Below are 26,755 nucleotides of genomic sequence, written 5' to 3'. Positions count from 1 at the left end.
AGGGAAAAAACCAGCAGGTGAAAGCTGTGTAAAGCAATCGAGAACAGTAGATCAGCTAGAAGAGCTTCCTATGCTGAATCCGGCGTGTTTATCTCTCTAATCTCCGACTTCAGTGTAAACTCTGCGCTTTCAACTGTTTCACCCCCTGAAATTGCCCTAATCCAAATGTTTCAACCCCGAATCCAGTTTTTATTCTGGCCTAGACTTGGTTTGGAATTGCATTTTTAAAAACACATTTGTCATAAAAGGAAAAACTATAAAGGTTCTTGTAAAATTTTTGGGGACTGAGCAAATTCTTTTAACCAGTGCAATTTTAGATTAGGCCTAACTTATATTAAACACGGCAATGAACGCTAATTCGTCACCGACATGCCGCATATCCCCTGCGTTCCTTCCCCAACACGAATCTTATGGTAGCGGCGACTACTTCCCGCCCCCTACGTGCTCATGCAATGGCGCGCACTCGTTCCAGTACAATTAAACCCTAGCGCTCGCCGCGTCCCCGTCCATGCCCATTCTCTCCCCCTACCTCTCCCTCATCTCCCGAAACCCTAGTTTCCCCAATCTCTTCTTCCTCTCGGCCTCCGCTCGCCTCGCTCCGCTCTCCCCGCGCCCTCCAATGGCGCCGCCCAAATTCTCCGTGGAGTACGCGAAATCGGGGCGATCGTCGTGCAAGAGCTGCGGCAAGGCCATTGCCGCGGGCGCCGTGAGGCTCGGCTCCCCTGACCCCCGATGGATCGATGCGCTCAAATGGTATCACCTCGATTGCTTTCCTACTAAATCTCATGCCTTTGCGACTGTGGAGGCGATAACGGGGTTCTCATCCTTGAAGGTTGGGTGATCGATTGATCTCTCTTGGTAAATGCACGATCTTCACTGCTTTTTTAAGTTCTAAGGTTATTGATTTGTATTGGAGGATTCAGAAATCTGATCAGGAAGCGCTAAGGAAGCTAGAAGCTGGTGCGATAGCAGACGAGACTAGCAAGGTTTGACTTTTTATTTCCTTTTTGTTCTCTTCGATAGTGTTGTTAAATCCCTTTGCCTGGGTTATCGGATAATGAGGTTTTAAGAGAAATTTCCCACATTTGTTAGCTTTTATACCACACAAGAATTTGTACTTGTAAGGGAAGGGTTACTTTATTGTTGACTATTTTGAACGTGATCATGGATCCACCTTCCACATTCCTTAGTGTCATTTGTACAAGAATGAGGTGCTCAATCACATTCTGAGCTTGTGAAGTGGAACACAGCCAGGGATATTATTTATGTGGTAACAGAAATATAGTGATGATAGAGTTCCATACTGTACCCAGTCTTAGTTCAGATAATAGATATGCGTGTGAATGTTACTTCTCAATATTGACATTGGTTATCTCTCAGTTGCTTCTTTGAGCATGTTATGAGGAAATGGAACTAAGGAGAGTAAAACTAACAAGTGCGAGAAGAAAGTTTCAACTTTCAAGTTACTACAGTCAAAATTATGTGCTGTTTTATGTAAAATGTTCAGTGTTTTTCTCTATTGTTTTTAGGTTCGTAAGCGAGATAGCATTGTTGCTGATGAATCTGAGGAATTGAGTCCAAGTAAAGGAAAGGTTAACCATTTTCTCTTTGCATCATAATGGCTATTAGACTCTTGTCTGTTTTGTAATTATTATTTTGGTGACCATTTTGATACGTTTAGGTCCATAGAGTGGATAGAGCTGAGAGTAAGGATCTTAAAGGAAAAGGCACAGAGGAAGCAAAGGTATCCTTCCAAGCTTATTTGAGAAGTCAATTTGATATTTCATGTGTAGAACCACTGTTTCTTCTATTACCTTGCTGTTTGGAAGTGGCTGGTATCATTATTTGCTAGTTGTTGCCCAAGTTACAGCTGACCTTTTGTATTCTGCTAACTTACTGACAATTTTCTATCATTGAATTTCTGTCACATGTTTATTATTTCACATGTTTATTTTTCTGCTGATTCATACTGTAACTCTCATTTGATATCATACTGTAGTTTGGGGGCCACCTCCTTCTCCCTATTTTCACCCTATTTTACCCCTTAAGAACGAAATTAGCAAGTATTATGCATTACGAAGTTACTAGTTTGTCCTTATATATTTCTCTTTAACCAGTAGTCATAGCTGAGAAAGCTTACTTTATCTATTTTAAATCACTGGATAGTGATTGTTGCGTTGATTTTACCAAGTTGTGCATGCAAGTGAAAAAAAAAGAAATCTACAGGAGGAAGGCAAGAATTGCACACACACACACACACACACACACACACACACACACACACACAAAGATGGATTTGTGCATATGCCTGTAAATACAGCCAATAGTAAGGAAAGAGACCAGTAAAGTATGAAGGTTACCTTCTGTTCAACACTTCGACCTTTAAAGGTTCCATAAAACCATAATGAAAACAGTGGTGAAATTACAAATTTGATGCTTCTTAAATCCATTTAGATGGACTTCTAACTAGCACTAGTATATAACATTGTGACTCGGAGCATAATTTCTTGCTATAAAGGGCTTCTAGAATGATAAATACCGTGTTTTCCTGGGAATTTGTTTTCTGTTTCACCTTTCAGTAGGATTTTGATCACTTTGATCACTGCCATCATTATGTTTTCAGGAAACATCATTCCTCTAGCTTTTATTTGTCACATAGTTCTTGTGTTACCCTTTGGTTGGTTTGTAACCATTAATTTTTAACTTGTACCCAGATTTCTGGAGATCCCAAAAGAAATGGCTTGGGGCTGGTGTTTTCTGCCTCCGAAATAAAAGATAAGTACAAGGTAGTCTTTTCTTTTCAAAATCCATCACCTCCCCACCTAAGAACATTGCTGTAGAAATTAAACATTATCACTTTATGTTAATGGTGTTGTTTGTGTGGAGATAGTTTGGTAAGTCCTCTTACTCAAGGATTCAAGTGCCGTGGCATGGGGTCGTATCGGAAACTTGCCGGCACGGTGTATGTCGAGCCGTGCCGATATGTGCCAGTCAAAAAAATTCTTGTGTGCCGACACATAATACCATGAAATATTTATTTTCTTTAGCAACAAAATATTCTAACTATTTATTATGTCTTTTTATCACATCTTTTGAACTTTATTGAGGAAATTACTTACTAATTTAAAGAATAGAGGGTTTTGAGCTGTGTCATCGGTATGGGGTCTGTATCGTGCCGCTATCTTGTTGGCACAGTACGGCACGGTGGATATGACCCGTGCCAACGGGCACTTAAAACCTTGCTCTTTACTATTTCCCATGGAATGCATTACTTCCTTTCATTTCTTTGCTGTACTTTAATGCAGGAAGCTATCCTTTCACCAAATTGGAAGGCTTTCAAGACGGTGATTTTCCGCGAGCGGGTAAGATCATTAAAAATCTTAGGAGTATAGCTGTTGATGTGTAGCCATCTGCCAAAGCAGAAGGCTCCTTTATTTTTCATATTGTGTAGTTAATGTGCTAGGATATTATTGTTTTCTTGTTTAACCTTCTTATTATTACGCCCAGTAATGAGTATTCATTTAATAGAATAAACTATCTTTTTAATTGGAATTGTTATTTTTGTTCTTTATTTGTTTTGACTATGTTCCTTTTACTTAATAGGAAGAGGGTCTTCTTGATTCAGCCAAAATTGCAGCATTTGATTTTGATGGGTGTCTTGCAAATACCTCTGTGAAAAGGTATTATGGTATTATGCTATGCTTTATAAATATCTGGATACAACCCATTATTACATGTATTAAGTAAGAAAAGTTTTGTCTTAATGCATGATAGTTGACCTTTTTATGGAAGTAAAAAATACAAATTCAACCAAGAGCGAATCCCACAAAAAAGATCCAACAAAGACTGGTGATATGGTTGTTGCATGGTTAAATTTCTATTTAAGGAAGGTTGTTCGTTTGGTGCATTTCTCAAGTAAACAAGTATGTACCAAAATGTGAAGCTTCTATCATGTACTGAGAAGAACTGGATTTTAGCCATCATTCGATATAGTCAGATGATGCTTCTATTTAGCTGTGTGTGGAAGTTTCAAAGGTGGCTCTATTCTGTTGTTTAGAGAATTGCTCAAACTATGATGAACAGCACAGAGAAAAATGACCAGGTCTTTTAACTTCATAACCTTTATAAGATTTTGCCAGGAAAGCAACCGTCGGGCATTCTAATTTCTTCAGATTATAGTATAAAAATAGAGCACTAACTTTGATTATGATACTTCTTCTTATGTTTTGAGTGACTTTTCACAAATGTTATAGTTATGTAATCATTGCTCTCAGCTACCTTGTTCTGACTATATTATTACCAAAAGAGAGAATATCAACATAACTCTTGTACTGCAGACATGGTGCAGATGCCTGGTCGCTTCTGTATCCATCGATTCCAGAGAAGCTGCAAGGACTATATGAAAGTGGCTTCAAGCTGGTTCGTATGTTGTTTTCCTTTATGTTGTTCCTTATATCAATTTTTTGGTAGCGTTTCATTTTGAGTTGTCATTGCTCAAAGAGCCATTCTGTTGTGGAACTGATTGCCTTCGGTGTAATCTATTAATTCCTCTTATGAATAAATCATGAATTAGGCATTAATTTGTCATATTTGTCGTTAGGTTATCTTTACCAATGAATCAAACATTGAGCGCTGGAAGAATAAGCGACAGCAAGCTGTTGATTCCAAAATAGGGCGGCTTGACAGTTTTATAAAGTGTGTTAATGTCCCAATGCAGGTAGTCCGGGAACCTTTTGTCTTTATTATTCCTTTGCTGTCCTTGACTTTTTGATTGGCTGTTCTATATTTGCAATATTATGTTGCTTACTTGTGGCTTTTGCAGGATATCTAGCTCTCTCTCATTTTCTCCTGCTATGTGACACTCTTGTCTTTTTAATGTATGTCTTGTATGCCATGCGTGCCTTGTATGTAGCGCATATATTAAGGAAAACCAATCAGAACAACAGTAAGTTTTAACTACAAATAACAATCTGAACATTGAATTAAAAAAGCGTTAGTTGGAACTACAATGGTTGCTGTTTTTGTGCAAAGTCAAGGAATATGGACTTATCTTCACTAATTCTGAATTATCATCGAAATCAAACAGTTAAATGGTAAAACAAATGCAACAGTTTTTTAATAAATCATCCTTCTACTTTTTGCACTTTTGACTTTCCATGTAGTGGTGCCAACCGAGTTTTTATATTTTATTTTTTGAATTGGGTAACATGGTGACATCTCATTTCAAAAGATAACTCTTTCATATTTTCAAGTTTTATTAGGACATAGCGAGTGCATACTGGCTTAGTTAGCTGGCTGATTCTGGTTACATGTGGTTACAGGTATTTATAGCTTGTGGTTTGGGTGAAAGCAAATATCAAGCTTGTGATCCATTCCGGAAACCCAAACCTGGAATGTGGAGACTGATGGAAGAACATTTCAATTCGGGGATTGGAATTGACTTGGAACAGTTAGGTCTCTTCCTTGTTATCTTACTCTATTGTAACGTCATGATCTGAAAATATGTATCCAATGCTTATTTCAATCAAGGAAATGCATGTTGGAATTCATATAGGATTGTGTTATAATGTGATGTGTTAATTTAGAAGACATTTGCCCGGCTTGAAAGATGCATTTAGTTTACTGCACCATAATTTTTTTTTTCTCCTGTCTAATTTAGACCTTTATGAGCCAATTAGAACATTTGATCACTGGATTTTTGTTGCTTAAATACTTGTATGCATGTCTTTTGAAATCTCTTGAGAATTAGAATTTATTTAGATTGTGGTCCCAAGTATGCTGCATTCCTCTTGCATAACCTAAAATGAGCCACTAGGACATGTTCAAGTTTAGGATGTTCTTGGATTCAGTGGATTATCGCTGTTAGATAATTTCATATGGCTTTAAACAATGGACAAGAAAGGAGAAAAAGAAGTTCAGTCAGGTATCCTATATCGTAAATACATGTATATGGAATCATTTGACGATAATAGACTCCAAATCTAAGGTGGATTGGGTATCTCTGGGAAATAGCTTTGATTTTCTGGTCGCCTTTATTGATCTAAACCATTCCACTTCTCTGCACTTTATATTACATTTTGCAGATCTTTTTATGTTGGTGATGCTGCTGGGAGAGCCAATGACCATAGTGATGCAGATATAAAATTTGCTGAGGTACAAGGAGTTACTTATCTTTCATTAACCATAACAATTTCATCTTGAAAATTCTCCGAGTTATTTCTTCTAGCCTGATTGACTCTTTATTCTTAGCCCAACATTCAACTTGACAAGTCATCCTTTCCTAGCTCTGTTTTGAACTAAGTACAACTGGGACTGTTATTTTATTAATGCCTTAAAAGAAATTTTCCGAGTCATTATTAGTATGTTCAAGTTTTAGCTAATCTGATTCCACTTGCTTCAATTTGGAATTTTTATTTAAGATTAGCTTAAATGCCTTTTTACATGAAAGAAAGCCTTTTCACTGCAAGTGTGCAATTCTTCTTTCGCAGCAATTGTCAAAGGGACATCTCAGTGTTTAATTTCCTATACATTTCGTATTTTATTTTACTAGTTATTATTGCTTCATTTTAGTTGCTAATATATATACTTGGTTAATGATCTCCTCAACCGTAGGTGATTGGCTTGAAGTTCCATGTTCCAGAAGATTTTTTCAGCGCCTAGCTTTTTTCGTCCGTCGTCATCCTTAAACTTCGTTCGTGTTCCTTTCAAGCTAATGCCAGCGATAAGTTTTTGGAAGATGGATTTATGAACAGTTCCTCGATTTTCAATCCTAGGATATAACTGTAGTTACCGTGTTTCTCCATTTAGATGTTCGCGAGGAAGTAGCCTTGTGTATATGCTTAGAAATGCTGTTTTCTTAAATCCATCCTTCAGGTTCAGCAAACTTCATGACCATGCAGTAAGCATGATGAGATTGAAAAGAATTACAAAGATGGTTATTATCAGTTCTACCTTTTTAGAGTATTTACAGCTTGATGGTTCTTGGAAAAATTGTTTGTAACACTGAAATTGGATGCAAAGGTAAAAAGCACATGCCCAAATTGGATAGGCAATTAGTCCGTAACTCTACGCTGCTTTTTTAACAAAACCTATGTTAGATCACATTGAATTATACAAAACTGTTCAAAAGTGTTTGTAGCCACACAAGGTGCATTCTCTGAATTAATGTTAAAACTCGAATTACACTGTACAGTGAATTGTGCCAACAATTTTCTCAGCTTGTGTATGCGAACTCACATCGTTCTGCACAGCTGCACACGAATAACAAGAGATTTCGTGCGAAACAAACACTTCTTTTTTTGTTAAAAAAAAAAAAAATCTTTCTTAAGAGACTTTGGCAGTACACATCCCATTTCCACTTATAATAAACTATCTATAAAAGCGCAAGTTATGCCGCTCCATATGTGGGAATGATTGATTGGCTAACATGTTTGGATTCCCGTCAAAAACAACAATTTTTAGGAAAACACAAATTATGAGACCACTTTGAACGAAAACATACCTTATATCAAATATATATTATATTAATCTTTTTATGTGCAATTTGTTTGAGTACTAGCTTATTTAATCAAAGGCCCCCATGTTCAAGTCTAGGTTACGCCAAAACATTGGGTATCTGGGTTTTGATTACGGGATGTGTCAAAAGAGACAAAAAGAGAAAATTAGCTCATTTTTCTTGTTCTGTGATTAGAAGAAGCACAGTACTGAGGAATTTTGGTATTTTACTTTGAAGATTTTTTCAAAGTTTTCGGGCATTGAGCTTGAGAATTCACCACTGAACTCATACAATAGTTCTAAATTATTTAAAGAATAATGTTGGGGCACTTTAGAAGATACTCCAAATATTATTGATAAGTCGTCAATTCTCTTACAACAGTTATATTATATCAAAATCTGAAAAAGTTAAATCATTAATGTGCCGACCCATCATCGGCGGTTCTCAAATGCAACTTATCGAAGTGAAGTGAAACCACATTGACATCTCTATCAACTTACCTTGCCTGCTAATACATTCAGCATTATTAATTACTTGACCGAGGATGAATCAATATACGGTCTTGATTACATCTGATTTAGGAGCATAACACTGCATTGCATGATGGAGACACTTGATGGGCACCAAACGCAAAGCTTCCTACACCCTCTCAATACTGAATGAACTGTTATGCCTATTTTAATTGTTACGTGAAATAAATGAATTAATTGTCACCATTTTGAGCTTCAAATGCTCCTCGTGTACTTCCCAACTTAGAAAAAAAAAAAATTTGCTATATTTAGTTGTCCCATCTACGTTAACATGTTATATAGTGTATCAATTACATGTTGTGGTTTAAATAGCATGCAGATACCACAACCCACATGTCAAAATCACTCAGAAACAGTCCGAGACATGCGAAGAGGAGTTTGTGTAACTTTACAAAATGAATCTGAGATCTTAGCAGTTATGATTCGTAATTAATTATAGAGGTTTTTTTTTTTTTTTTTTTTCTTTTAATAACACACTATTTAGGTTATAGAGCCCCATTAGTCTAAATAATATAATAGATCCTATCCCACTGTGCCAATCATGCATTGATATGCTAGAGAAAATGAAAGCATTTATTTTTCCTCTACCTGCTCTACCTGTTTCCCTTTTTCTTTTCTTTTTTTTTTTTTTTTGTNTTTTTTTCTTTTAATAACACACTGCATTATTTATAGAGCCCCATAAGTCTAAATAATAGAATAGATCCTACCCCACTGTGCCAACCATGCATTGATATGCTAGAGAAAATGAAAGCATTTATTTTTCCTCTACCTGCTCTACCTGTTTCCCTTTTTCTTTTCTTTTTTTTTTTTTTTTGTTTCTTTTTGGTTTGTGAGGGATTAAAACTTAAACGAAATACTTAGGTGTTTAATTATAAGGCTATTAGTGATGTTTCATTCCACTCTCGAACTACATTGGCTCTTAATCGTACCAAGTAATTATTATCATATAAAATATATCAGTGCCTAAATGGGCTCGCGCGTTCTGATTTTTCAAATATTTTTTTTTTTCAATTTTTAAGAATAACTAGTTTGAAGTTTTCAAAGTAATAAATCTTTTGGAGAAAAAAAGTCTCTAGCATGTGAATTTAAAGACTTAAAGTCAAGCGACGATTTGTAATTATTATTATTTGGGCACTTATATACTTTTTTAGAACACAATAAACATGAGGATTATCGATTTCTAACCTTAAACTTTGGGTCGAATTTGGATTGGATTCGGATCAAACCCTTCCACCCCGCCCCCTTTTCTTTCAGGTGGTATAATTAATGAAGAGGATCTTTAAAAATTCCAGCTTAAGTTAATGGTTTCTCAAACCTTGTATTCAATGTGCAACAATGCACATGAGTCCAAAATTTGAGAGTGATGTGGATAAGTACTACACCTGGTAGGTATTGCATTTGGTCCACCTAATCTTTCATTTAAGTACATAATATGATAATAATCCATTAATTTGATCGATATTTCAATATACTTTTAATTCGAATTATGGCGAGCATAGTTTGGCATTAAACATATAACAAAGTCTTTGTATTCGCATCAATGAAAAATTATATTCATTAGCTATATAAGTTTCAAGGTTACTAATTTACATTGCATTTGAGGTTACTTATTTTGCTTAATAATATTGAAGGATCCACCCATATTATTGTTGCGGGTACACACATTGACGTACTTATAATGGAAACACGCGTCATATTTTTTTTCATCATTAGTCATCAGGACCTAAAATGGTTATTATTTTATATAATATATATATGTGTACACATTACAAAATTAATGCGTATGGAATGTTAGGTTTCACGATACAAATTTTCTAAATTCGTACACAATAAAGGACAAAAATTACAAATAAAATTAGAACCTACCACGTTAATAGGAGGATTCCTAGCTGTAACTCTTTAGCATTTTCTCCTCCACATATATATATAATAATTGATTAAAAGCAAAAAAATCAAACATATGATAAAACAACAAAACAAAAATGTCAATGTGTTAGATAATTTACCGACCGTTCTAGAGCAAGTGGCAGAGAGCTTGGTGGTTGATATCGGAGATCCAAATTCGAATCCTAGTTGATTCACATTTACAGTTAAGTTTATTTCTAAATAAAATAAACGAAGCGGGTAGCGTGCTACCTGTCTCTCTCAAAAAAAATAAATGTGAGATAATTTGACCGCTCATATCCGCTCGTACTTAACCCCTACAAATTTGTGATCGAATTAATTCTCGAAGCGAGATCTATACTACGAAGTAGAAAAGAGTATTGATATAGTCGATATGGTCGCGATCGACAATACAGTGTGTTACTTTTTGCCATTCATAATATGTGGATTTTAATTGCTAAACACTGCAATATCATTAATTAGATTTAGTTATGTTTAGGTAAGTAATAATCTCTGTTACTCGAGCAAAAGCATCTCGGATTTAAATTAACGTGTTTTACACCTCTTTTTTTTGTTATTTATTTATTATTATAAATACTTATTAGGATAAAGAAGCACCCAAAATATAGATCCGATCCGAAATTCACATGTCACAAATTAACTACACCGTTCCCCCAACACCAAGCATCCGCTGCAGGGGTACTTTCGTAAAATCACGTAAGGGCACTCGCGTCTTTTAAGTCAACAGTCAAAATTAACCCCGCCCCTTTACTTCTCGCGGTTTGACTCGACGTGGTCGTAATTCGTAAACACGAGCACGCGTTTCACACGGTGGGAAACGCAATGCTTCGTTTCCTCGTGTTACTATTTTATTTATGCTGCTTTGAGATGAGTGAGTTTTATTTAATGCGCCATAAATTTAATCATTTTAATTTTTTAAACTCTTGCTATTATAAAAATAATTAACTTTATAATTTTACTATTTTTTTTGAAAAAACTTCAGAAAACCCCCCTGTGGTTTCGTAGTTTCTCACTTTGTTCCTCTGTGGTTTAAAATGTATCAAATTGCCCTCCTATGGTTTTATTTTTATCTTTTCGGTAGCTTTTTCATTAATATTTTATTAAATTATATACAAAAAAACTTCAAATACCTATCTAGATTTATCAAATATTCATTTTAGTACCCTTTAATTTTAACTTTATCACCGATTTAAGAAAAAAAAAATAAAGTTGATAAAAAAAAGAGAAAAAAGAAACCACAGAGGGCAAATTGATATATTTTAAGCTACAGGGGGGTAAAATAAGAAACTACGAACCACAGGGGGTTTTTTGAAGTTTTTCTTTTTTTTTTTTATAAAATAGTATGTATACATTTTTTGAAAGTAATTTTTTATTCTTTATTATTATTCTGATTACGGGAGATATGGAGTTTTCGAAATNCCCCCCCTCCTTGAGGGGCAATTCCGGTATTATAACAAAATTACCGTCAACAGGTTGATCCTTCGCGGATATTTAGCATTTTAGCCCCCGCGCTTCCCTATATTTACGCGTCACCTCCGCTGTCGACGAACAAAGCCTTCGCAATCCCAATCCGGTACCAGCTGTCACCTCAATCGTCTTCCGAACCATCCCATCTCAACCCTCCGATTCTCGATCGACGCCTCTCAACAGTCCACGTGTACTTCCTCGGACCGCCTCTCCCGCTCCCCGCTTTATAGTCCTCTTATTTTAACTCCACTCACAGGAGCTCCCACCCTCCGTTAATGGCGAGAGGGAGCTCCCCGTGATCGCGTCGTGGAACCCTAGTAGGAGATGGGCTCGTTGGAGACCGGGTTGCCCCCGCTGAAGAGGGCGCCGCTGCTCCGTCGCTCGCCATCGTCGGCGGCGGCGGCGGCGTCGGCGGCGGCGGCGGGGATCCGCCCGTTCCTTCTCCGGCCGAGATCGAGGCTTGCGCGCTTCCTCCTCTTCGAGAAGGTTGACTACCTCCAGTGGATCTACACCGTCGCCGCGTTCTTCTTCGTCGTCGTGCTGTTCCAGGCGTTCTTACCTGGATCCGTGGTGGAGCGATCGGGGGACGCGGTGGAGCGAGGGGGATCGATCGAGTCGGGGATGGGGGAGGTCCTGGGGGAGTTCAAGGGGTTGGAGTTCGGGGAGGGGATCAGGTTCGTGCCCTCGAAGCTTCTGGAGCGGTGGGAGAAGGATAGGAGGGAGTGGAATTCGAGCATGGCTGTGCTGGGCCGCACCGTGGCGAGGGTCGGTCTCCGGAAGCCGCGGCTCGCGATGGTGAGTTTTTTGGGGGGGTTTTTTGGGGGAAGTTGTTGGGGTTGGTTTAGCTGCAGTTCGAATTTTTGGTGATTTTGTTGGGGTGATTCAATCTCTAGGTGGTAGCGGATCTGTCGCCTGATGCTATTCAGTTGCAGATGCTTAGCGTTGCAGCTGCATTGAAGGAGATTGGATATGAAATTCAGGTATTAAGCTGAGAAAAAGGGGAAATCTTTTCGAATTTAGATTTAAACTGATCACTTTTTTTTTCTATTCCTTTTTTCTCCTTCATTTTAGTTGAAATTAGTACTCCTGTAGCTTAGAAAGTAATTAGGTGTCTGGTGCATGTTACTGGCTCTGTGTATACAGTTTAGGACTCAGTTGTGAAAATTAATGTAGCTCAGTGGTGGTTAAATAGATTGCTGTTGCATGTTCTTTGTAGTGCTGCTGCACACACTCTTACTTTACATAGTAATTTTTGTAGTCACTAGTCAGTAATATTTGAAAGATGAGACAAAGCTCTTCGATTGTTTTGCATGCATAACACAAAAGTGCTTGTAGAATTGCTGTTGTCAATCATGGGAATCCCGTAAGTGAGAAAGCTGCAGTTGGACTAGAGTATTGTCTAGCTCAACAAGTAGAGAAGCACATTTTTAATCATCTGAGTTCACTTGATTGACTGTAAATGAAATGCCATGCACTCGTAGTTGACCTCTTCAGGAAGAGACTGTTAACATATGAAAGAGACATTCACTCGATTGACTGTAAATAAAATGTCTGCATTCGCAGTTGACTTCTTCAGGAATAGACTGTTAACATAGTTCACTGCATGCATGAAAGAGACGATAGCCTGTATTTAAATTTGTTTTTGGTGGACCAAACTATGCTAGTGAGTTTTACCTTAGTACGGTAATCTTACCAGTGTGCTCATAAATCTAAGCATCCTAAATATAGGTGATATCTAATCTTGGCCTCAATGCATAAGATGTTTCTCTTTTTGTTGTTGGTTATGCTGGATTATCACTCTCTTGTGATTATTAACATGCTTTGCCTGAACATAAGTTCAGTTGGAAATCATATCCTTTGGCTGTTAAGATATAATTATCTCATTGGTTTTGAATTGTCGGCTTCTCTCTTTATGAATCATGCAGGTTTTCTCATTACAAGATGGTCCTGTTAATGGAATTTGGAGATCATTAAGGATACCTGTTGACATCGTGCCGCTAAGCACGAAATGTGAAATAACTGTAGATTGGCTGGAGTAAGTTATTATTATACTTTCTTTAGTGGCAGCAGTTTTTAGCTTTTATCTGGATTTAGAGCTACTCTAATGCTGGATTTTTTTTTCTATATTCTCGTTTTGCCTAAACTAAGTGCTGGTTTTCCTTTGTTTGATTATTGTCCTCTGATCAATTCTCTTTGCATACTTTGTGCAGCTATACTGGCGTACTTGTAAGTTCTCTTGAGGCAAGACCTATACTTTCATGGTAAATGTTCTTCCTTATGTTATATTTTATCGGTAATTATTTATTGACTTTTTTTTTTCTAATTCTTTATTGTTTGTGAGCATAGTTGCTGTCTGATCATGTGAAATAGCATACACATAATGTTAGCCTATGCATATCTAACTCTAGTATTAATTATGAATTTTCTGAATCATGCCTATAGTCTATATTAGTTATTGTGAAATTCAAAGATATTTATGTTGCTTGATTTTGTCCTTTAGATTTTTCTCTTTTCAGTGGTTCCCTTATAAATTGTTCTCCACTAGTCAGAACTCTGCATAAGCATTGGGCTTTATCTGCGTATGTGCAAAATATCTGGTTCTTCTCATCATCAGGTTATTTTCATGTATTGATAATTTCCTGCTTTTTGGTCATGAGAAATTATTAGTTTCCTATAGGATGTTTGTTGTTCTTATTCAGTCTGGTACAATATTTATTCTTTCAACGTATTTAAATTTAGGAAGCTCTTATTTATGCTTTTGTTATCATTTGATTCATTTTCTAAAGGATTTGTTTGAGAATTTAGAACATGACTAGCACATATTTCGCATTACTAGGACCTCGTGGATTTTTAAGTTATTTCTGCGAGTAAATGGATATGATCGTTCAGTGACTTTTGGCCTTACTCTTCAGTTTGCACCTTTTGTTCTAAGTTGTGACTAAGTTATGAATCTCATCTTCTAGGCTTTCTACATGTTGTAAATAGCATTAGAGAATAGCTCCTTGGACATCATAGCCAATTTAAACAAGTTGACATAAGTGCTAGAGATATTGAATATACTCATCTCTCGGGTATGAATCTCTTTAAAGTGGAATGTTAATACTTGTTTACAGTCTCTTGCAGGAGCCTTTCAAATCAATACCCGTCATATGGACGATACATGAAAGGTCCCTAGCTCTTCGCCTACATCAATATAATACGAGCGGCTGGGATCAGCTTATCAATGACTGGACACGTGCATTTAACAGAGCTACTGTTATAGTTTTTCCAAACTACATATTGCCTGTACTTCTTCCTGCACACACTTAAACCAAACTGAGGATTTGTAGTTACTTCCAACCGAGATTTGTTATGTCTAAGTTTGTAATGTATTATCTCTGTGCTTCCAGATGATGTATTCTGCTTTTGATGCGGGCAACTATTTCGTCATTCCTGGTTCGCCAGCTGAAGCATTGGGAGCGGATACTTTTTTGGCCTTGCAAAATGGCCATGAAATGAGAGGCAGTTTGGGTTTTGGAGCAGATGATTTTCTGGTTGCAATTGTAGGCAGTCGATTCTCATATAGTGGTATGTGGATTGAACGTGCGCTTATCTTGAAAGCATTAGCACCATTACTTCAACAGTTCCTGTCTGTGAATATGCATTCTCGGCTAAAAATTGGAATCTTGAGTGACAATTCGTCTACTGCATATGAAACGTCTATTGAGGTAGTGATGTTTATCAGTTTTATTTCCTTCTATAGTGTCTATATTTTTAATGTAGATCACCCTGCAAATTTGATTTTTACACTTGTACACCCTAGAAAACCTGTGTGTGGCTTTGCCAGGGTACCTGTTGAAATTACATAAATAACCCTGGCAAGGGCATGAATGCAAATAAAAAAGGTGCACACATGTAAATATCATCTTTACAGGGGTATTTATGTAATTTTCTCATTTCAAGGGTAATATGTATAAAAGAACACTCTTTTCGTCGTCCATTCTCCTTTAATGAATTCATGATAGAATAATCTGTTTCATCTGTCAAAATGCTAACAACCTATGTGTAGTAAGTAACATAAATGCCATTTTCTGTTATTGTAGACTTTTGCCTTCCAAGTTGGCTACCCAAAGGGAATTATCAGCCAAATTACTGATGACGAAGGCATGAACAATTTCCTCGGAATTGCAGATCTCGTGATTTACGGATCTTTTCTTGAGGAGCAATCCTTCCCTACCATATTGATGCAAGCTATGAGTCTTGGGAAACTAATAGTGGCTCCTGATCTCAGCATGATTAAAAAATATGTATGTTTGTGTGAGTGCAGCTGTTAATTTGAACATTCCATCAATTCAATTAGTTACCACATTTTTATACTGATTGCACAGTTTATTGACTTAGGTTGATGATAGGGTAAATGGATATCTTTTCCCAAAGGAGAATGTTGGCATGCTGACCCAGGCTCTTCTCCAAGCAGTATCAAATGGAAAATTATCTCTATTTGCTCAAAGAGTTGCTTCGATTGGCAAAGCACATGCTAGAAACCTATTAGCTTCCGAAAGTATTGAAGGCTATGCGGTAGTACTGGAAAATGTAATAAAATTACCATCAGAATTTGCATCTCCAAGGACTTTCAAGGAGATTCCATCAGGGTTAAAAGAACAATGGCAGTGGAATCTGTTTGAGAATATTACTGACATAGAACGTCTTAACAGTAGTTTTAGTAGCTATAGAATTTTAGATAGGCTTGAGGAGTTGTTACGTAGTCAAATGAACAATTCTGCAAATACTACATCAAATCTTGATGAAGCTTTCTCCTCGATGGCATGGGAGGAAGCAAAGAAAATTGAAATGGCAAATGCTAGAAGGAGAGTAGAAGAAGAGGAGGTAACATATGGGGATTAATTTTCTTTTTGTTGACTATTTCTTCTAACAATTTTCATTGAATTTTGAACCACTAGTTCATGGATAATTTACTAAATAATTTTAATGCAGCTGAAAGACAGGAGTGAGCAACCTCATGGAACTTGGGAGGATGTCTATCGCAATGTCAAAAAGGCTGATCGGGCTAGGAATGAATTGCATGAAAGAGATGATAGAGAGCTTGAGCGGACAGGTCAGCCTTTATGTATATACGAGCCTTATTTTGGGGAAGGAACTTGGCCCTTTCTCCATCAAACATCACTCTATCGTGGCATTGGCCTAGTAAGTTGTTATTTATTTATCCAAGATATAATTTGTGAATGTTTATTTGTGAGTGGCTATAGTAGACATTCTTAATTGGAAGCTAGAGGATATTTTTTATTGAAAACTAGTCATACATCACTTCTCTTTATATCATGTAGCAGATTGTATCTTGCTGATGATGGGAACACTTTTTTCTGTGCTAATATTAAATGTATATTTGATAGACTTTTAGAGGTCGAAGACCTGGGTTTGATGATATTGACGCTTCTTCTCGCCTCCCACTTCTAACTAATGCATACTATCGAGACGTTCTTGGTGAATACGGAGCCTTCTTTGCTTTGGCTAATCGGATTGATCGGGTCCACAAAAATGCGTGGATTGGCTTTCAATCTTGGAGGGCATCTGCCAGAAAGGTTTGTGGTAAACATTTTCAAATAAAACTTTGTAAAAATGGCGTAACAGTTTTTTTTTCCATTAATTTAATGATTCATTTTCTACCACTATTTTTTCTGTAATATATATTGATACACCCTGTAGTATCCCACTATCACTTTCACTTAAATACTTTTGCCCCTGAAGGTCTGAACTTTCTCATACATTGCAATTTCATTTCTGCCTGTTAAACATCCAAGTTTTCTTGTAAATTAATCATTTTACCCGTTTTGTAAAGTAGCTTCTGGTTTCAGTTTACTTGAAACACAGAGTATAAGGCATTTTATGGGGAAGGACGTGTTAGTCAATATTATTTTAGCCGGTAGGGATGGATTCACAATATATTATAAAGTTCAAGGCCTAAAGCGTATGAGTGAAAAGTTACATAACTAACTCAATTGGGATTAGTACACCGATTACCCATATATTTTACCAGCAGTAATTTCTTATCTAAATAAGATCTTATTTTATAGTAGAACACTAGATGTAAAGAGTTTTAAAACAAAGAGGTTTAAAACAGAGTTTCATGCGATGCACAAGTAAACCTCTATATTGGTGTTCTTCAATGCACCGATCTGTGCTGAAATAGATGTTTTATTTTTCTTCGCAGGCTGCATTATCTAAGAAAGCTGAAACTGCAATATTAGAAGCAATCCAAGCTCGAAGACATGGGGATGCCCTTTACTTTTGGGTTCGAATGGACCAAGATCCAAGAAATCCTGTGCAACTAGATTTTTGGTCCTTTTGTGATGCGATAAATTCCGGAAACTGCAGGTGAGACATCAATACTGCATATTCATACCATTACTTTGGTAAAATATGCCGGTTACCCTATTTTACATTTGCTATTTTTGTAAAATGAGAATACAAGAAGCCTACAAGAGTCTGAGGGGATACCACATTTTCCATTCAATAGCACTTCGAGCTCAATAATATCCCTCCCATTGAGCAAGTAGAAACAACACTTGTTGTGCTTCTGTTGTTGAATTCGATATATTGCTGCAAACATCGGGGCATTAGTTTTGATGTATTGATATCTAAAAGTTCTTTCGTTGCTTAATATGCTGTAATTCTTCTTCTTTTTTTCCATGGTATTCACTCATTTGAAACTTCGAACATTGGTTGAAGTAAAAAACCTAAGTAGGTTGTAATGTTGCGTTTTTTTTTTTCATTTTCTTTATTCTTTTATCAGTTTATGTGTTTTCTTTTGGATGCCACCATTATATTGTATATTAAGTGATCTTTCCTCTTTTCCTGGGTTTTAAAGGATCGCTGTGTCTGAGGCTCTTCGAAGAATGTATGGTGTACAGGATGATTGGAATTCTTTGCCACAGATGCCTAGTGATGGAGACGCTTGGGCTGTTATGCAGAACTGGGTCTTGCCGACGAGGTCCTTTCTTGAGTTCGTCATGTTTTCAAGGTACTAATGATGCCTTATAAAGTGATAATTCGATACTTGAAAATGTTAAAATGTTATCTTTTCTGGCAAATATCCCTTCCTTTGGTTCAAGTTAAGAGGAACAGACAAAAGTAGTTCCCCCACGGAAGCCATTTTATTCTGCAAATTTTCAAATTCACAAACCAGCATGTTTTCATAGATATGCATTATTGTTTGTCATGGTGCTGGTAGTGATTTAATAATATTGCCGTTTCTCAGAATGTTCGTAGATGCTCTGGATGCAGAGATGTACGATGAGCATCATCGCAGTGGGCTTTGCTACTTAAGCGCATTTAAGGTTAGCCTTAATCTCACCTATTTATATTGTCCATAGTGTTAAAATCTATCATTAACACCAACTCTTCTACAGGATCGGCACTGCTACTCCCGCGTTCTTGAGCTACTGGTCAATGTGTGGGCTTATCACAGCGCGCGACGCATGATATACGTGAACCCCGAAACAGGAGCAATGCAAGAACAGCACAAGCTTAAGAGCCGAAGAGGTCAGATGTGGATCAAATGGTTCTCCAATTCTATGCTAAAAAGCATGGACGAAGATCTCGCCGAAGAATCGGATGCTGATGCCACCAACCGGCGGTGGCTTTGGCCGGATACTGGTGAAGTCTTTTGGCAGGGTGTGTATGAGAGAGAGAGAAACATGCGGCAACAGCAGAAGGAGAGAAGGAAGCAGCAGAGCAAGGATAAGATACGCAGGATAAAGAAGCGGGCGCGACAAAAGACGCTTGGAAAGTACATTAAGCCACTCTCTGAGGATATGGGTGGTGGCGCGAACAATACAAAAACTAGTTGATTTTATTTCTTCTGCCATCCTGATCATTTGATTATTCTTTTGTTTCACATTTTTTGCCTTTCTCTTTTTTTTTTTTCTTGGTTTTTTCTTATTTTATTTTTCTCAATCTCATTATTGCAGGATGCACAAATGTGATTAGTTTTGTGCTTCACTTTTAACCATCAGCTGTTTTTTAGTCTTTGCAGCGTTGTATCATTGTTAACAAATTTTGGAACAGTTCCATAGGCAATTAAAGGTGTACATCTTACCACACTTCGGACTTTTACTGCATAAATTACCCAATCATATATTCTTATCATCAGTTCGCAGCTCATTTTCAACGGTTTATTAAATTAAGATTGAAAGAGCCAATCAAGATAATTTGAACAAATCAATTTCATCGATCAGGGTGGCCTTGCGAGCTTTGTTCATTTTCTTGTTGCTGTGAATTTTTCTCTATATTGAGGCTGCTGCTGCTGCTTATTCTAGATCATGTGATCTTACGGACGTTGCATGCGGTGAAGCATTTTAACCTAGTGGAGTGTCACTTCGGTACTCATTTTGAATTAATGCTTCTAAGTCGTGCGACCATGCCTTTCTCATGCCATGTGAGAATAGGAACATTATCCAATTGTAAAAAAACTGTGTTGTCATCACATTATTTTTCATGCCACACATATAAAATCATAATTTTTTTATTTATTTTCCATAATAAATATGATTGAATAGTTTTTTTTGGTACCTACTAAACTTTTTTTTTTTTTTCTATTAGAACAATTTTTAAAAATTTTAGTGATTTTAGGACTTGACTTACCTGCAGAATCTTTAACAATACAGTATAGCATTTATCCAGTAAAACCTCGCTATTTAGAACATTGACCAGATACATACTCTGATATGCCCAATAACCGTATTCAACCCGTACACTACTGCGTTATTCTCTCTACTGTTCGTTAACTTTTATTTGCTGTCGTATTTTCAGACTTATTTTTCTGTTTTCAGGATGTGAAAGTACATGAAGATGTAATAACTTTATTCTCTGATCCAACAGAATCAGATGTTTGCTTAGTTGGTTCAACTTGACCAAGGATTTTATTTACTCAAAACGTGTTGAAACTTGCAGAGTTTACGCGTAACATGTTCACTTATACCTATATGGTGTTTCCACTACCAGGAGAGCTTGATGAACTTGCGAATCTCTTCTTTTTTTCTTTTTTTTTTTTTCTGAGTTTTATTTGGTCTTTTCCTCTATTATTTCCAAGCATTGATTCTTTGGACTGAGACCGCTATGCAAACTCTTCTTTAGCCCTTCAAATTCCACCCTTTTTGATCAACTAAGCCTTTCAGTTTATGAAAAACTAAACCCCTCGCCATCCCTTCTAAGCAAAGCAGGGAATGAATGGAGAGAAGGATAGCGTCGAGATCGATGCGAATCTGTCTCCGAACTCCGTTCTACCCGAATTCTGTAAAAGATCAGAGAGTAAGGAGAGCTCCGCGCTGCGTAAATGGATTCGGGACGTGCGCGAATTCGCCGTGGAGGACACAAACAGGGTGGCCTTCTCGCTGAAGGCGGGCCTCGCTATGCTTCTCGTGTCGCTCCTCGTACTCATAACTGCACCCTTTGAGATCTTCGGCGCAAATATCATCTGGTCTATCCTCACGGTCGCTATCATGTTCGAATACACCGTTGGTTCGTCCCTCATCTATTTCGCTCTACAGTTGTGAACTATACTCAAACTACATTTCGTCTAAGACGAACTTATGAATTGTTCAAATTTTCTGTACATAGGCGCCACGCTCAACCGAGGGTTCAACAGAGCCGTCGGAAGTTTCATAGCCGGAGTATTTGCTGTAGTTGTGATTCAGATCACGTTGAACAGCGGCGACAAGGCGGCTCCATACATCATTGGCCTTAGCATATTTCTCGTCGGTATGCGAATTAATTCTATTTTAGTTGAGGATGATCAAATGTTACATGGTACAGTATTGTCTCAGTTTGAGTTTAACCACTTCATGTATGTTAACACTTGTGCAGGTGCCGGAACATCCTTCATGAAGCTGTGGCCATCTCTGGTCCCTTATGAGTATGGCTTCAGGGTCATTCTCTTCACCTATTGTCTCATCATCATCTCCAGCTACCGCATGGGGAATCCGATGAAGACCGCGATGGACCGCCTCTACTCGATCAGCATCGGAGCAGTTGTCGCCGTGCTTGTGAATGTTCTCATTTTCCCGATTTGGGCCGGCGAGCAACTGCACAAGGAGCTTGTTAGCAGCTTCAACACCGTTGCCGATTCGCTTGAAGGTGCGCAAAATCGGAGTCTCAGGAGCATTCTAATATATATATATATAGCTAGAGTTTCTACAGAAATGTAGTTTGACTAGAGCTGTTTCGACTCTACTAACATTTTTTCTTCTCACTCACGTGCATAGTTAAGATCAAATCAATCTGTAAAAGAAATTTTCTAAGCATGACTCAAATTTTGGTGTAGAATGCATGAGGAACTACCTAAGAGATGGCGAATCCGACCACCGCAATTTCTCCAAGACCGTCGTCGACGAATTCCCCGACGAGCAGGCGCTTCAACGATGCCGGGCAACGTTGAACTCGTCGGCGAGGCTCGATTCGTTGGTGAGCCTAGTTTGAAACATTTTCTTTCCATATCTTTTTCTATACAATAATAAACATATGTAAGTTCCATATCTATATCTATACATCGATACTATGTTTATATAGGCAAACTCTGCAAAATGGGAGCCACCACATGGGAGGTTTACGCAGTTATTTTACCCGTGGTCGCAGTATGTTAGAGTGGGAGCTGTGCTACGCCATTGCGCCTATGAAGTAATGGCACTACATGGTTGCTTGCATTCGGAGATTCAGGTCAAGTTACATCACTATATACCTTGCTAGTCATGTATAGCTATAGTATATTTTTAGTATAGTGAGGCTACTATGCTATCGGAAGCACGGAGCCTTCCGTGCTTCCAGCTCGTTTTCGATGTTGCGACTTTCGAATCGTCGATCGGCTCCGTTAAACTTGATCTAGAGTATTTGAAGTACCTAGAAAATAAATTTTATGACTTTACGATATCATTTGCCGAGTGAACGAAGGGGCTCAAAATCAACGGCTGAAAATAAAAATCTTACAAAATGTAATAATATGACATTAAAATTTTAAATCAAAAATATTGATCTTGTTTTATATAGTATAAAGAATTTTTTATCAAAATTTCACGTGATTTGGATATTTCTACACCGTTAAACTTACAAACGGCTCACTACGGCTATTGAAATTTGTTGATTTTGAGCCCATTCGATCACTAGGCAAATGATATCGAAAAATAATAAAATTTATTTTCTAGGTACTCCAAATACTCTAGATCAAATTTAACGGAGCCGATCGACGATTCGAAAGTCGCAACATCGAAAACGAGCTGGAAGCACGAAAGACTCCGTGCTTCCGATAGTATAGTAGCCTCACTCTTTTTAGTATGGGTAGTTCAAAAAAATAATAATTGTAAATTTAATGTGAAATAACTTAAGTTTTAGAGATCCCACGCGTAATTAAATAAGGGTAGGGGTCCGGTAAAATTCGAACGAAGAATCTTTTGTTATGGTGTTATGTAAAATTATATAAAACAATCGTTATTCTCGAAAAATTTAAACTGTTTAGAAAATATTATTCTTAAGTTATTTATTTAACAATAATAGAAGAAAAGCTTCTAAAACTAGCTCAATTATTATTCTCTTTATGATCTCTATATTAGCTTTTCAGAGATACAAATCCTGTAACTTATAATAAATAGCAATTTACTAACTTTTTGAAGTGCTAAAATTTGAATAGACTAAGAATTAAAACTATTAGACAACTCATATATGTGACATTTATTTTAAAATTTGGATACTGTAAAAGAAATTCAACATTTTATTTTAAAAGAAGCAGATATTAATGAAGTTAAGGTTCTCAAATGTTGAATATGCGTTTAATTGTGTATGGAAAGGATCTTGAAAAGATGTGAACGCACAAGAAATACCTTAATTAGAACTATTTACAGTATTTGGCATGCCTTTTGTTTTTTCTAGTAGAAGTATTATTCTTCATCAACTCGACACGTTCAAAGAGAGTTTATATTCCTTTAAACCAAGGGATTTAATTGCATATCCATTAATCAAACCCAACTTAATTGCTTTACACATTCTCCTCCGAATTTCTAAAGCGTGTGCGTCTGTGCTGTTCCAAGACACATAAAAACAAAACCAACATAATATTATTTTAATAGGCATTATTAAGGAATATATCTTCCACCATAAACAGCTCAAAAAAAAAAAAAATGTAACGTTATAGTCCTCAAAAAGCCAGGAATTGTTCTCTATCAACATGTGATTCGATTCTGCTCAATAATCTAAAAGTACTTCCAAAAAACCAAGGAAAAGGAAAAAGAATCCCCTACTTTGGCACTCTATATATAGACAGTTAATTAATGTTTCTAGATGAAGGGGGGGGGGGGGGGGGCCGCGCGCGCGCACGTCCGGGTGTGTGTGTGGGGGGGTGGGGGGTGTGTGTGTTTGTGCGGGTGTGTGTCTTTCTCGTTCTTACTAAGGCCTTAGCTGCCTCTATATTTTGTAGCTAAATTTATTTTCTTATTGAATGAAGCAGGTAGCATGCTATTTTTTTCTCAAAAAAAAATGTTTCTAGATGAAGTGGAAATTACAGTAAACATTGCTTTATTCTCCTCTTTAACTTTAAGTATGATATAGTTTGTTACAGTAATTGTATTCTGTTGCAAAAAGCTTGATGAGAATTAAAGAACTGAGTTTATCTTTGATGGAGTAACTAAGAACTTGAAAAGGAAAAGTACGTTCTATTTGGGAAAATGTTCTACCTGATTGCAGATTAAAAATTTAACATGAAAAATTAATTCGATCGCTTCAGTCAAATATCTATCTAAAATTAATTCATAAAGTATTCCAATAACATCAAAAGTTTAAAGCTCAAATGGTGATCAGTAATTTAACTGATGTTCAGGGATTCCGGAAGTACAAATTTTTGAGTTTTTTAAATTCAAATATGACTAGAAATCTAGATGATATACAATCAGGTCAAAATTCAGATAGATTCGAGTGTTTTCCTCCTCTTCATATAGCTATAGTTAATTTGAAAACACTACCAACATTTTGTTACTCTTGCAGGCTCCATACAATCTCCGTATGGCATTTCGTTCGGAGATCGTCGACGCCGCCATTCATGCTGCGGAACTCCTCCGCGTGCTTGGAAGCGATGTAAGCAACATGAAGCACACTCTCCGAACACTAACCCTCCTAAAGAGCGTTCACACCTCCACCTATCACCTCCAACACTCCATGCAACTCCACTCCTACATCCTCACCCCTACTCAACTACACCTCTTAGACTTAACCAAAAAACCAACCACAAATACATTCTCCAACACTCTCTCTTTAGGTGATCATGAACACTTGAGCTGTCATGACCACATCATGAAGAAGCAAGAAAGGAGGCTCCATTCGTGGCCGTCAATAGAGGTGGATGAACTGGAAGAGGATGGAGGGATTGACACCGAGATGATACCGAAAATGCGCACGTTAGAGAGCACCACGGCGCTCTCGCTTGCCACTTTTACTTCTCTTCTCATCGAGTTCGTCGCGCGGCTCGATTGGTTGGTTGATGCAGTTGATGAGCTTTCCAAATTGGCCAAGTTTAAGCAAGAGGATGTTGGGCCTTAATTACTCATGAGACATGAAACTCCCTATAGTAATTTTGTGACCTTACAAAATCTCTAAAAAAGGCTGTTAATATACAGGCTATTTGGAGACGTGGTCTTGTTCGACGACCCGTCACATTAGACAATAACCTCCACTCACCGCCGGTGGGCCGTGCGCAGGTAGGGGAAAAGAAAATGAAATGCAGCCTAATTAGCTTTTGAATATGAGTTTTCGTTGTAAATAGCCTTTGCCATAAACTATAAATAAGTTTAATTTTACTTTTGCAAAATACTGTAACCATACTGAATCGAAAGAAGCGAGAAAAAGATTAGTAAAACATGCATTTAATCATTAGTTGGTGAGAATCATGACTTTCGCCGTGGATGTGTTTGATGCTAAATTCAGTAAATTACGGCCGGACAAATAAAGTGACAGAACTTCGGCTTTTGCATTATTTAGCTCCCGTAAAACAGATAGTAAAGATGAAGCAGCTTTTGTTCTGAAATGATAAACTTTCTATTAAACAAACAAAGAAACGATTCCATGCACATAAACTTAGTTCAACCGAAGCTGGATTTCAATATAATTTTCATTTACATACAAACAAATTCCATTCAAATATACATCCATGCAATCATGTACATATTCTGTTCTCCTTTTATCCTTACTTGTAGTAGGGTTTCTATCTATATGACCGGAAGAAAGTGTACACGGCATGCTTGGGCTTCTCTTTAATTTGTGTTCAATTCGACCGATTACATGGGCGTGATCAACTTCATGGCCGCCGACCTGCTGATGAACAAGACGAGAGTTATATCGGTGGTAGGCGCGCAGGACGGGCAACTTCTTCATGAGCTGAGGGGTGGCGACTCTCTCGACAGACGCATTCGAAGGCGAGGTGTACTTCTGCCTCAAGTTGGATACCAAACTGTACGAGTGTTACTAGTGGAAAGAAACAATGAGTGTACTTGCATGGTCTTAAATTACAGCTCAGGTAAAGCGCACACTAATAAAATAGAAATGAAGAATCAATCAAGACCACTAATCAATCATTTCTCAAACGAAAATAATAGTAATATGTTTGCATGAAGGGGTTGAGAGTGAGTTATCAATTTTTAATTGTTAAGGTTTGTTATGGTTCGATGTTTGGATTTGTGTGCGCGCGTGTGTGGTTTTTTGTTCTATGATGTCTATTTTATGTTGTTGGATTACTGAGTTGTTTGTAAGTGGTGCAATTTGTGTTTCAGATTCAAAGTATTCGTGCAATACCTGCTTTTGATCTGCAAGTGTTTATTATGCACAATTGGATCTAATTAGTATGCATGCTCTTCTCAAATCCTCTTCTATTTGCCTAGTTTATTAATTATTGAGTAGGTATATATACAAGCTTATTAAAATTTTAATGTGGTTTGGTTGATCCTTTGAAAGCCCAATTATCTCATTCGGTTTTTTTTTTCCCCCCGAATTAGTTGCGAACGTATTTTTCACCTTTTCAACTAGTTTTTTTTGCTGGTTGGGGCCAGAACCAACTGGGTCAGGGATTGACCAATTCGGCTCGATCTAAATCACTTGTTGGGGTTCCTTCCAAACCGGTTTGGTCCACGGACGAAGCTGGTAAACCCGGTCCCGCAACTATTTATAAGAGTCCTTAGAAACCCAATTGCGCGCCACATCCATTGACACAATACAAATTCCTCTTTCTCTCTCTCTCTCTCTCTCTCTCACTCCATCTTCTAACTCCCTTCTTTTCACCCTCCCCACAGCAACGCAACCCAAACGAAAATAAAAGCCCAAGAATCCAGAGAAA

General features: G+C 37.3%; 3 protein-coding genes across 6 annotated transcripts; all 3 read left to right on the top strand.

Annotated features, from left to right (window-relative positions):
• Positions 289-6,967, top strand: LOC109717431 (polynucleotide 3'-phosphatase ZDP). Of its 4 annotated transcripts, none has more exons than XM_020243216.1 (12): positions 289-753; positions 833-986; positions 1,530-1,592; positions 1,682-1,744; positions 2,715-2,786; positions 3,306-3,362; positions 3,604-3,680; positions 4,338-4,419; positions 4,601-4,717; positions 5,322-5,454; positions 6,084-6,153; positions 6,613-6,967. In XM_020243216.1, exons 1-11 carry the CDS (start codon positions 509-511, stop codon positions 6,140-6,142), a joined length of 1,122 nt encoding a protein of 373 aa, XP_020098805.1. In that variant the 5' UTR covers positions 289-508; the 3' UTR covers positions 6,143-6,153; positions 6,613-6,967. The 4 variants fall into 4 exon arrangements, with proteins under 4 accessions (XP_020098805.1, XP_020098803.1, XP_020098806.1 ...); XM_020243214.1 differs by having other exon boundaries at positions 307-753; positions 5,322-5,449; XM_020243217.1 differs by having other exon boundaries at positions 314-753; positions 917-986; positions 5,322-5,449.
• LOC109717365 lies at positions 11,517-19,496 on the top strand. The gene is made up of 14 exons (XM_020243114.1): positions 11,517-12,192; positions 12,291-12,377; positions 13,323-13,432; positions 13,608-13,658; positions 14,511-14,682; positions 14,787-15,104; positions 15,480-15,683; positions 15,778-16,263; positions 16,372-16,581; positions 16,788-16,976; positions 17,606-17,769; positions 18,263-18,415; positions 18,653-18,731; positions 18,804-19,496. Exons 1-14 carry the CDS (start codon positions 11,722-11,724, stop codon positions 19,242-19,244), a joined length of 3,135 nt encoding a protein of 1,044 aa, XP_020098703.1. The 5' UTR covers positions 11,517-11,721; the 3' UTR covers positions 19,245-19,496.
• Positions 20,507-25,240, top strand: LOC109717715 (aluminum-activated malate transporter 9-like). The gene is made up of 6 exons (XM_020243593.1): positions 20,507-20,913; positions 21,013-21,153; positions 21,259-21,528; positions 21,716-21,855; positions 21,961-22,107; positions 24,418-25,240. The coding sequence occupies exons 1-6, from the start codon at positions 20,619-20,621 to the stop codon at positions 24,967-24,969; spliced, it is 1,545 nt and encodes a 514-aa protein (XP_020099182.1). The 5' UTR covers positions 20,507-20,618; the 3' UTR covers positions 24,970-25,240.

Source organism: Ananas comosus, linkage group 11 (assembly GCF_001540865.1).
Source record: "Ananas comosus cultivar F153 linkage group 11, ASM154086v1, whole genome shotgun sequence".
NCBI lineage: Eukaryota > Viridiplantae > Streptophyta > Magnoliopsida > Poales > Bromeliaceae > Ananas > Ananas comosus.
The sequence above is the reverse complement of the archived record's forward strand: the minus strand, read 5'-3'. Positions and strand labels throughout refer to the sequence as shown.

What these genes read in the sequence shown, in the direction of transcription:
- LOC109717431 (XM_020243214.1), top strand. Translation starts at nt 509, where the DNA reads ATGCCCATTCTCTCCCCCTACCTCTCCCTCATCTCCCGAAACCCTAGT. An exon ending in TAGCAGACGAGACTAGCAAG is followed by an intron (nt 987 to 1,529) that starts GTTTGACTTTTT and finishes TATTGTTTTTAG; the next exon opens with GTTCGTAAGCGAGATAGCAT. An exon ending in AAATAAAAGATAAGTACAAG is followed by an intron (nt 2,787 to 3,305) that starts GTAGTCTTTTCT and finishes ACTTTAATGCAG; the next exon opens with GAAGCTATCCTTTCACCAAA.
- LOC109717365 (XM_020243114.1), top strand. Translation starts at nt 11,722, where the DNA reads ATGGGCTCGTTGGAGACCGGGTTGCCCCCGCTGAAGAGGGCGCCGCTG. An exon ending in GCAAGACCTATACTTTCATG is followed by an intron (nt 13,659 to 14,510) that starts GTAAATGTTCTT and finishes ACTTGTTTACAG; the next exon opens with TCTCTTGCAGGAGCCTTTCA. An exon ending in GGAGAGTAGAAGAAGAGGAG is followed by an intron (nt 16,264 to 16,371) that starts GTAACATATGGG and finishes ATTTTAATGCAG; the next exon opens with CTGAAAGACAGGAGTGAGCA.
- LOC109717715 (XM_020243593.1), top strand. Translation starts at nt 20,619, where the DNA reads ATGAATGGAGAGAAGGATAGCGTCGAGATCGATGCGAATCTGTCTCCG. An exon ending in CATGTTCGAATACACCGTTG is followed by an intron (nt 20,914 to 21,012) that starts GTTCGTCCCTCA and finishes TTCTGTACATAG; the next exon opens with GCGCCACGCTCAACCGAGGG. An exon ending in GCTTGCATTCGGAGATTCAG is followed by an intron (nt 22,108 to 24,417) that starts GTCAAGTTACAT and finishes TTACTCTTGCAG; the next exon opens with GCTCCATACAATCTCCGTAT.